At 36.9% G+C, this 10,833-nt stretch overlaps 1 protein-coding gene across 1 annotated transcript; it reads right to left on the bottom strand.

Moving 5' to 3' along the window:
* Positions 1-328: 328 nt before the first annotated feature.
* Positions 329-10,789, bottom strand: LOC126161599 (60S ribosomal protein L34-like). The gene is made up of 4 exons (XM_049917546.1): positions 10,714-10,789; positions 10,512-10,585; positions 847-1,044; positions 329-482 (listed from the first exon to the last, which is right to left on the bottom strand). The coding sequence occupies exons 2-4, from the start codon at positions 10,574-10,576 to the stop codon at positions 386-388; spliced, it is 360 nt and encodes a 119-aa protein (XP_049773503.1). The 5' UTR covers positions 10,577-10,585; positions 10,714-10,789; the 3' UTR covers positions 329-385.
* Positions 10,790-10,833: the final 44 nt, after the last annotated feature.

Below are 10,833 nucleotides of genomic sequence, written 5' to 3'. Positions count from 1 at the left end.
AGTTTCAGTGTGTGCGTGTGTGCACGCGGTGGGGGGGGGGGGGGGGGGGGGCATGTGCTCCCCAATCACCCTACATTAAAAGAGAAAGGTAAGGCAGCGTTCTTGCCCAGTCTTTAAAGATATAACAAACATCCAGACTAACAACAGAAAACCCCAAAAATACAAGAAAGCTTGTGTGTGTGCAAAATCTCATTACTGAGTAACTTTAAACCCTTCTCATATTTAAGACAAAATTCACTATCGTCACTAAGTTGAAGGAGCTGTTCTGATCAATGAGCAGATCAACTCTCCACACAAAATTGTAAGTCACGAAAGAATACAGGTATCATTACAAAAAAAATCAGTTTAATAACTTTTATAGTTTATTAAATATGTCCATTGATAATTATTTATCAGCTTTCTTTGCATCTCCAGATGACTGACGAGCCTTCAGCACCTCGACGACTATCTTCTGTTCTTCAATGAGGAATGCACGAATAATTCTGGAAGGAAAACAAGGTGCATTCATTAAACTGACACTCAACATAACAAGCTAAGATCAGATACTGTGATTCAAATACAATTTGCACCACAAAAATAACCTCACTGCATTTTATAATACTGGCTTGAAAACAAAAATCGTTACCAGGCGTTTAAATGCACAAAAATGTCAAATGATGACTACATGTTACCTCTATGAAATTTATCTGTGCCAAAACAAATACTATTCCACCAAACAAAAACTTTTTAGAAAGATTCTGTTGAACAAGGCAACGTAACTTGAGCACACTATGCAAAACAATGTTGGCATATCTTCCCGCTGTTCAATGTACAATAAATTCCCAGTTAACAAAAAGCAATACCAACCTTTCCTTTACACATTTATGACACAAGACTCCACCATATGCCCTTTTCACAGTCTTTTTCCTGCGACACATTCTTGACCTTTCCATTGGCCTAGCTGGAACTATGCCCCTCAGCTTGTCCTTGCATTGTCCACACCTTGGGATCTTCTTAGGTTTTTTCAAATATTGGTATACCAGCTTTCCACCCGGAGTACGGACACTGCAACAAGCAAGATATTTTATTTTACCAACTGCCTATTCATATCTAAATGAAAGCAAATAATTCAATCAGTCCATTCTCTTATCAAATATTATGGGAGAACTGCAGAATTGTCTATGAACTTCATTGCATTCCACAAACAGAATAATAAATAGCAAATATTTTGTGTAGGCTGTGTTTGCCAACTGCCAATAATGTTAGTAACTGACGATATAACACAGAACTGTAGCTACTCATTTTATTCTGACTATTCAGTCATTAATCTGCGGGTCATCCCTGTCAAGGGGACCAGGAGGTCCCCATTTGACCACCTCCAAATCTAACAAAATTTGGTGTGGAAGTTTATATATAGTGTTTGATGGCTATATACCAACTTTCAGTCCAGTATCTTTATTTTTAGGGGCTTTTAAAGAGAGGCCACTTCTCCCCACATCACATATGAAGGTGTAAATGTGCCAAGTTTTCTAGGCTGCTGTAAAAGTTGTAGCATACATTTGGTTTAATATACACAGATACTTTTTTATGCTGAATCACACTACGGAAAAAAATTGGGAATTTAGTCACACATAAATATAGATACAAGCCTGTAAAGTGGATCAGAAATTTGTCATACTATTCTGATAGCCTATGTTTGACCGACAACTGCTACTTTTCATACGAACCCATCACACCACAACTTCAGAAGGTTATTCCTACCTATGATATTTACATATGGAAAAAATTAACAATGGATGACTAGATGAAAATATATGCATGCATCTGCAAAGTTGGCCAAAATTTTCTATATGCAAATTGTTCCAAAAAAATTCCATTTGGCAGTGATGCCAAAATACTTTTCATGCAAACAAGAATTGATGAAATTTTTGAAATTCTTATACTGAGCAGCTGAACCATCACAAAAATAAGAAACATTCTTAATGTTTTCAATCTTTGTCTTTAAATATGTTATTAAGTTTATCTGAAACACATGGACAGCAATGGTATCATGACGAAACAGTTGCTGATCACACAAATGCTACCAAAATAGGCAACAAATAGATGTAATGTGTCCTGAATATTAACCCAATGAAATCCTTGCACAACACCTTGAACAACAAATAAATAATTCTCAGCAAAATCCATCAACATAATTATTTTCTGTAAGATTTCTTTTTAGCTGTTTAATGTATAGTCTTTGGTGTGTTCACAAAATGTGATGGCTTCTTAAACCAGTAATTTTCAAAATCAATGTCGCCATGAAATCTTTAACAGTTCTCTGACATGTTTCCAATGTATCTGTCAGTATGAACCCACTGCTTGTATTCCACTGTTTTTTCTGGGTCATAGTCTTTAAAAGCGTCTTCAAGAAAAACCTCTAGTTGCATTTTTTCCTGGACATTACTCTCAATGTTGCAGCATATAATCTTTTGATTCCAACCTGCATACTTTTTTAAAAGTTAAATCCCTTTAATCACCTTGGTTGGATATTGCTGAAGCCAACATTAATTTGACATTTTGGTGAACTGCACGCACGCACTGAATGTGATACCAGAAACACCAAATTATAGTACACCATTTCGGCCTGATCTCAGTTGATTTCCTTATTGCTTACAATAAGCAATGAACATTTCTTTCAAGTCACAAAGGAGTAGGTGTTTCTGCTTATGAATCTCTTCACCATTATTCTTATGCAACACAATCCTTTTTGCCTCGGCATAAACAAGAAAACTCATTTTTAAAAAAAGTGCGGACATTTTGTTTTACTTCATCATTGAGATTTTCCTTTTCTCGGTTTGCAGGTGTTGCCCAAACCCATCTTCTATCTTTGGTTTCCTAGCCTTCTTCGCCATTTTAGTTGAAACAGCAAATTCTTTAACGGCTTTTTCAATAGTCCAACTGCACAGGGCCAGAGTTCAAATTCGAACTTTACTGCAATTGCTTGAAGTCTGAAGCTTAAGATCAAGTTTCACCAGCTGTGGCAAATACTTTAGTAATGCTGCCTTTGGCTTACAGAACTTTGCGCTTTATGTACAATCTAGGATTTGACTACGGACAATTCTGCGGTCGTACGCTGTTGATGGAAAGGGAGGATATTGCTGCATGGCGATGCTGACTTAAGATAAATGTTTAGCATAAGAAGTGGTTTGGCTTGATGAAACATGGGCTAATTCTGGTCACATAGTTAATCAGGGGTGGACAGACAACACGATTAAAGGAGCAACGCAGATGCCGTCTGGTAAGGGGAGTTGATTGATTCTACTGCATGCAGGCACCTCACAAGGTTTTGTACCAAACTGTCTCCTTTTTAAATCAAAGAATACAGGAGATTATCATGAAGATATGAACCACATTACATTCACAAAGTGGTTCGTAGAAGCTCTTACCCAATCTACATAAACCGTCAACAATCTTTTAGACAATGCTCCATATCATTCGGTGGTGGTTGTTGATAAAGCACCTACCATAGCAAAGCGAAAGGAGGAAATGATTAATCAGCTTGAGCATCTTAACAAATATATCTCATGATCTTAAGGAGGTCGAGCTTGTGGAAAAAATAAATTTCCATAAAACGCAATTTCCAAAATACGAAATCGACGAACTGGCAAAAAAAATATGGACATACAATCATCAGGCTGCCACCATACCACTGCTACTTCAACCCTATTGAGTTCATATGTGCCCACATTAAAGGTTCCGTTGCCAGGAACAACCAAAACTATACGCTCTCTGCAGTAGAAGCACGCACTACAGAAGCTATTACTCATGTTACCCCTGAAGACTGGAAGAAAGCTGTCAAACACACACACACACACACACACACACACACACACACACACACACAATAATGGAAAGAGCATGGCAAGATGAAGGTGCTCTGGAGACTTCAGTGGAAGAGACAATTATCTCTTTAAATGACAATAATGACAGTGAAACTAAGTGTCTGTAACAGTGACGAGAGTGATGTCAGTGGAGTTTTAACATTATCCACATAAAGATGCAGCACAAACAGATTCAGCTACACATTTGGAGCGTGCAGTTTGCACTTTTAAGTACTGGCATAACAAAATCAATCCACACTAAGTTTTGAAATTTGGTGTGATTCAGCATAAAAAGTTGTCTATGTATATTAAAGACAATGACAAAATATTTGCTAGAACTATTAAAAATGTCTAGCGAACTTGGCACATTTGCACCTTCTTATGTTATGAGGTGAGTAGCCTATCTTTAAAAGTCCCTAAAAATTCAACCACTGAAGATACTGGACTGAAAGTTGGTATATAACCATTAAAGACCAAGCAAAACTTCCACATCAAATTTCAATACATTTGCAGATGGTTGAGGGCACTTTTAAATATTGGGCCCCTTGATGTGGAATGACCCTGTATCTCTCAACAATTCATGAAGTGCAGTCTCATTACTATACTTTCACTGGGACTTATGATGAATCTAATGTAAGTAGATGGTCAACTGACCTTTTTGACAACTTGGATTTGTTACTGGTAGTTTCTATCAGCCAGCATAGGTATGCTTTCTGAACTCAAATAGGAATTTAAAAATAGAAATAAAATGCAAATGGCCAGCATGTAGCCATGTTTATATATGAATATGAACGCAAAATAACATGTTCCACCCAACTAACACCTGGAGGGAAGAAATTCTTTTATGTAAACAATACTGCAAAAATGTAGAGAAACAATATTTGCAGTAGACTGCAGAAGGATTCTTCTGCCACCAACATATAATTCACATAATAATTGCAAAAAAGTCCGGAGAAATTAGGCCATGTATGGAGGCAAACAGACAAATCATTTTTCCCCTCGCTTCATTTGTGAGCAGTACAGGAAATGTAATGACCAATAGTACCACAAGGTACAGTCCACTATGATCAACAGGGTGGCTTGCAGAGTATGAATGTGGATGTAGATTAATAAATTCCAGTATTCTTACAACATCTGATGCTCAAATTTATGAACATATCATGGGAAATCACAACAATACCACAGCAATCAGTGTATTCTGCAGTCTGAAATGGCAGCTGGCATGCCTGAACTATGCTGCTATCACATTATTAAGCAATACAAAGTCGACGTGATAAAGTCCATTATAATATTAAAATTACTTCACGTTCTCTAAGAAGTTTAGTATACAACATTCTCCATTCCACCTATCACAGAAACTAATCTTTTTGCTGCTAATGAGAGTAAATGCTCTGCATTTCTGTTTATCCTTGGAACACAGTATGCACTGCCAAAACCTACAGATTGTTGCACTACAAAATTGTTGGTGCGTATTTACATACAAGCATTTATTTATGTTCAAACTCCAAAACCCATTTAAGGTAAATGGTAACTTCCGACTGATTATCTGTATTATTTGCCCCAAAGGAAAGATAGTATCAGAAGTCCTCTGTATCCACTAAATACTATTACTGTTATCTGGCACAATCCAAATGAAGCAACAGAACTTGGCATTGAAATGCTCTTCTGACACCAACAGCCCACCCCAAGTTAAAAATAAAGTGCAAGTGACAAACAATACAAAGCGACCTTGAAACATTAGATAGTCAACTTATGACACTTGACTAGCACAGAACAAAAATATTACAAGAAATGCCAACTTTTAGTTACTATTAGGTCTCTACCAGTTATCTTGGCAATCAAAGCTGCCTCACCTATACTGAATTGTGACAATGTAAGCAGGCAATTTGTGGAGAAACACATTTACAACATCATCCTCAGCTCCAAAAGATTCAACTAGAATACACAACAGAAAACATTCTTCAAAGAGCTGAAGCAAATTTGTACAAGTTAAAATGTTGCTGGAAAGATTAACACCCCATAAATGATGAGGTAATGTGGATGGTGCATAATTTTGGATTGGAGAATGAGATTTACCCTGCCCTTATCAAAGAAAACTATCATAGCACTTGCCTTAAGGGATTTAAGGAAACCACTAAAACATTACACCTATAAGGGCAGGCAATGATTTCAGCTATTGTCCTTGACAGTGAGAATCCAGTTTCTTAACCACTTTGTACACTGCTGGGTCAGCCAAGCATGAATAATATGCTACAAATCAACCAGTGGCAGTTAACTCTGTGGAAAGAACATATTTTTGCAAATGCCTCCTTGCATTCACATGTTGCTCCATGCACAAGCAGCCAGCTATGCATCCCCTTCTTTTCTCAGGAGCTGGTGCTGCATTTATTGTGACAAAATGCAACAGAAAAAGAATAGAGGAACAGAAAAAAGTGACAACTATTTGTTTGCAAATTTCAGGTCACAGCAAGATTTTAGATCTAGATTTTCAGCTTGGGTCGCACTTTCAACATGCCAAATGTGCTGTATTATAGAGAGAGAGAGAGAGAGAGAGAGAGAGAGAGAGAGAGAGAGAGAGTTATGTAGGCTAAAGAGCTTCAGAGCTTTAATGATGGGTTATATAAATAATAATAGACCTGGACTCAAATTTGAGGATGTCACAAACCCCAGAAGCCACTGGAACAGAGATTTCATTTTCAAGTTTAGTATTTCTTGCATCACCAATGTCCATTTCAATTTCTAGTCATTTGTTGCAGATCTACACATAGGCTACCTCCTCTTTTGTTCATATGTCAGGCTCTTCAATTGTAGTGCTATTAAGTTGCCACAGCATGAATACTTGTTCATGGTTTTCATTCACACACTTCGTAAATTTGTAGACTACGACTCCTCTCTACAGTTATATGAACAGAGACTTTTTACCTATTATTTGAGGCTTAGGGCATCAAATAAAGACATTTTTATTCCAATAATCTTCAGAAGCAGAGTTCCAAATGACTTGTGTGTTTGTTATCACTATAAATTTCAGCACGCTTTCTTTGGAGTCTATGTACACTATTGCAGGTAAATTGCCATAAAACAAAACATGTGGTCCTCAGCTACCTGGCATCTGCTTAAGAGCACAAGAGATTGTCATCTAACCTGGGAAGCCACACACACACACACACACACACACACACAAATAAATAAGAATGCGTGTTTGTACTGTTGGAAAAGGCACATGCAAAGTTGAACAGAAGAATAAGCACTTTGTTCATGCAACAGTAATACTTTTTGTGGTGGGAAGGCTGAGTTATTTGCAATATTTAATGTTTAATAATATATATAACTATTTTTCATCTTTCACACAGTTTCCAATTGTGACACCAGTATGAAAATGTCTGTGCGCCTATATTGGACACAATCTACCTGCTTGAATAAAGCCACTAAACTTTCCACTACACATGTTTATGTAGTTGAAATCACATTAGATATAAAGACTGCCACTGCGTGTAACTGTGAGCCTTACATCATTGGCTCAAAATAAACACTATCAAGGGGGATGTCAGTATTTTAGTGCTTTACTGCACACACCCAGACAAGTTTGTTTGCTTTTTTCCCCAAGGTATATTTACAGGGTACCAAGGAAAAAACGTTTTAACGACAAAAATTTTGTCTTTGTACTTAAAGACAGAGAAAAAAAAAAAAATCTGCTGGAAGAGTATGTGTAAAATGCCACAGAAAAATTTGTTCAGGATCTTGATTGTTCAGCATTCAAAACTAGTGATCCTGGAGAGAGACCACAAGTTAGTGTCCTGAAATTCAGTACATTTCTCAGAGTGAAACAGACAGAAAACAACTTCGGAAATTGAATCGTAAAATATTCAACGAGTGCACAGTATGACACTATGAATGGAATCATGGTGTAAAACCAATAGATAACAGGAAAAAACAGAAGATTGCAATGTGTACAACCATCAGCTCATCCCAGAAATGAGCGAAAACTATTTTTATTTCTTTGAATATCATTGTGTAGCACACACGAAATGGATTAACAGGAATATCTGATAGTGATATTAATTATTGGCTTTGACAATGACACAGGATATGAGCGACAAATGTTGTAAAACATATGGTAACCATAGTGTCGTATAAGTGGAAACTTTAAATAAAAACAGGTTGTGCTACAGAACAGCTACGACATCCAAGGTTTTTGTTTCCACAAATTACCAACCAAACTGCGAAATACGCACCAGAAGATGACATGATAGCAATCATTTACATTACTTCACTGGTTGAAGATGAGGTATCTAAGATTCCTCTTGACCTGTGTAAACTATATGCAATAGTATACAGCTGGATAATGAGCGAGTGAAACGATACAAGTGATTATGACAGCAACATCAACAAAGGCTAACATTTTATTCGTAAGTGAAATATCAATACACATATTGTTCTGAGGTGACTTTTATATACACAACTCACATTGGTAGATAAATGACTGTGTTGCAATTACAGGGAAAAGGTAAACTACTTAGAGCACTGAAGGTCAAAAGCTTCATACAACCTTCAGCACGAAACCAAACAAAATGTGGTTTGTTAAGCAGAAAGTATGATGTAGGTATCACAAATATGTTGTGCTGTTATTAACATAGCCATCTACAAAATTGCAAACAAAATATTTACTAATAGAAGTATGTTTCATAGCCAACAGAGAATAGCAAATTGGCATTTAAGGAAGAGCAAGTTGTTGCACTGTAGGTGATTTACAAAGGAAGAAAGTATTACCTATCACAATAGCCGATGGAGTAGTTCCTATGAACATACCTGATTATCCTCAATAGCATAGAATCTTAGGGCAATTTAAAGCCCACACAAATTAGTAACATAAAATGAACCAAATAAAATGCTGAGTAGTATAGCCTGAAAGATGTAGACTGAAGACGAGCCACCTAACCCAGAGGACAAAAATGGACTTAAAACTTCAGGATTTATTGTTAACAGCAAAAGAATTACAGAACTAAAATGTACCAGTAACATATTTATCCAAGTATCAATTACAATGATATAGGATCCATCAGCCTAATATAAGCAAAAGGGTCGACAGAAGCGTCCGATCCCACGCGTCGGCTTTGACCCGTGACATAAGGGTGTTGTCGTGTGTGACGTCATGACGGCGTGGACTTTGGTTTGAGTGTGGCTGTCTCCAGTTCTGTTTTATCTTATTTTATTTACTTTTCTGATCTGTTCGACCTATCTCGTGAGATTTTTTTAAAATTTAAAAACACTTATTACTTATTTTAATTATCTGTTTCCTCCAATTTCTGTTTTAGTTTATTATATTTATCTTTCTGATCTGTTCGTTCTATCCCGTGAGATTTTTTTTTAAAAAGACAAAAACACTAATCAGCTACTGAAGCATCTTTATCTTCTATGGGTTGCAGGGGTTACGACCCCTGGGGAGGTGGGTGGGTATTCATGCATGGCTGTCTTCACTTACACGTTGTAGCTACGCAAAGCGTCTAAATTTGTTTAGTTTGCCCCCACCCAAAACACCCCATTTCCCGCGCTTGTCCCGTTAGTGTCATTAGGCTTCTTGTGGAAAGTGTGTGTGTGTGTGTGTGTTTTTGTTTCCACCATATTTGTGATGTCATGGGTCAAAGCAGACGGGCGGGATCGGACGCTTCCGTATTTCCGAGCAAAATTTAAGTAATATAAACAAACATATGAATAAACGATTGAGGAAAAACACGGTAAGCCTAAATCACTGAATGAAATACCTAAGCTAGTTTTTAACAATAACTAACCTTTCACAGAACAATTTGGGCTTGTGTTACAAGGACTTCCAGTAGCACGTAATGTTCTGATCATTAACAGATATAAAAAAAATTACTGAACAACACTTGTATTTTGCCAAGCTAATTTCTAAACTATCTCCTGCAAATTCTTCCACGCACAATCATAAGTTATCCATTCACCAAAGGAAAAATGGTGATGTTACTGTATTAAGTAGTATGAAAAGCAATTATCTGCACACGGAGATTCAAGATTCTTTCAAAACTAAGAATGTATTTCTACTTAATTATACAGCAGTATATGACAACAAAACATCTCGTCCACATTTTAATGGAACCTATGATTACATCATAAACTTAAGCAGTTCGAATACATTTTGAAAATCGTTTGGCTCCGTAACTGCTTTTTCCACAAACAATGTTTTGGGGCACTTCACTTTTAGGATCTTTCCAGCAACGTTACTAAGAAAGTTTATCACTTAACATTCTCTATCATCCAGTACAGCAGCATGGAGTGTCTTATCGTGTATCCTCAGGTCAGAATTAATCTAGGCCTATTTCCCAGTACGCTATTTAAAAAAAAAAAAATCCTCGGAGAAATTAACCTTTTATGGGTCGTGCTTTTTCCACTAACAGTACAATGAAAGTAGTAGTATTCTTCGCCCATTGCCTAAATAACGGACACTGCATTCTATAAACAGAATAAAATGATCTGACCACGCGCGATCCTACTAAGTATGCTAGCAGGCATTTATGATCGCGGAAGATCCGTATAAATTACAAATGCTTTGTTTAGAACTGATTTTCACATCTTGGACAAATCTGTTTCACAACCACGTATCGGGCAAATATTTAGACTCTCTACGAGATTTTAATGAAAGCATAAGGTACTTACACACGCCTCCTGTTGCTTTTCGTGTTGTACGACAGGCGTCGTCGATACACCAGACGCTGAACCATTTTTATCACCTACGACAAAAACTAACAGTGAAGTAACAAGATTTGGTTGACTTACATACAACTAACACCAAACACTCAAAAATAAAAAGCTCGCCGTAAGGATTGTATCAGATACTAATAACAAATTGCACACATACCCCCTAGACCTCCACCGGAAGAAGAACTGATCAAAGAGTAATCTCTAATACAGTCACCAGGGGTACCAACAGTGACTTGTATTCTAAAAGAAAGATCCAGTCTGAAATCTTTCAAATAAG

The sequence above is a fragment of the Schistocerca cancellata genome, chromosome 2, assembly GCF_023864275.1.
Source record: "Schistocerca cancellata isolate TAMUIC-IGC-003103 chromosome 2, iqSchCanc2.1, whole genome shotgun sequence".
Lineage (NCBI taxonomy): Eukaryota > Metazoa > Arthropoda > Insecta > Orthoptera > Acrididae > Schistocerca > Schistocerca cancellata.
This window is presented reverse-complemented; position numbering and strand designations above follow the sequence as displayed.

Bases quoted from the DNA above. Each gene is read 5' to 3' on its own strand.
- LOC126161599 (XM_049917546.1), bottom strand. From the start codon at position 10,576: ATGGTTCAGCGTCTGGTGTATCGACGACGCCTGTCGTACAACACGAAA. The intron at 1,045-10,511 runs GTAAGTACCTTA...TGCTTGTTGCAG, and splicing joins AAAAGCAACAGGAGGCGTGT to TGTCCGTACTCCGGGTGGAA. The intron at 483-846 runs GTTGGTATTGCT...TTTTCCTTCCAG, and splicing joins CATAAATGTGTAAAGGAAAG to AATTATTCGTGCATTCCTCA.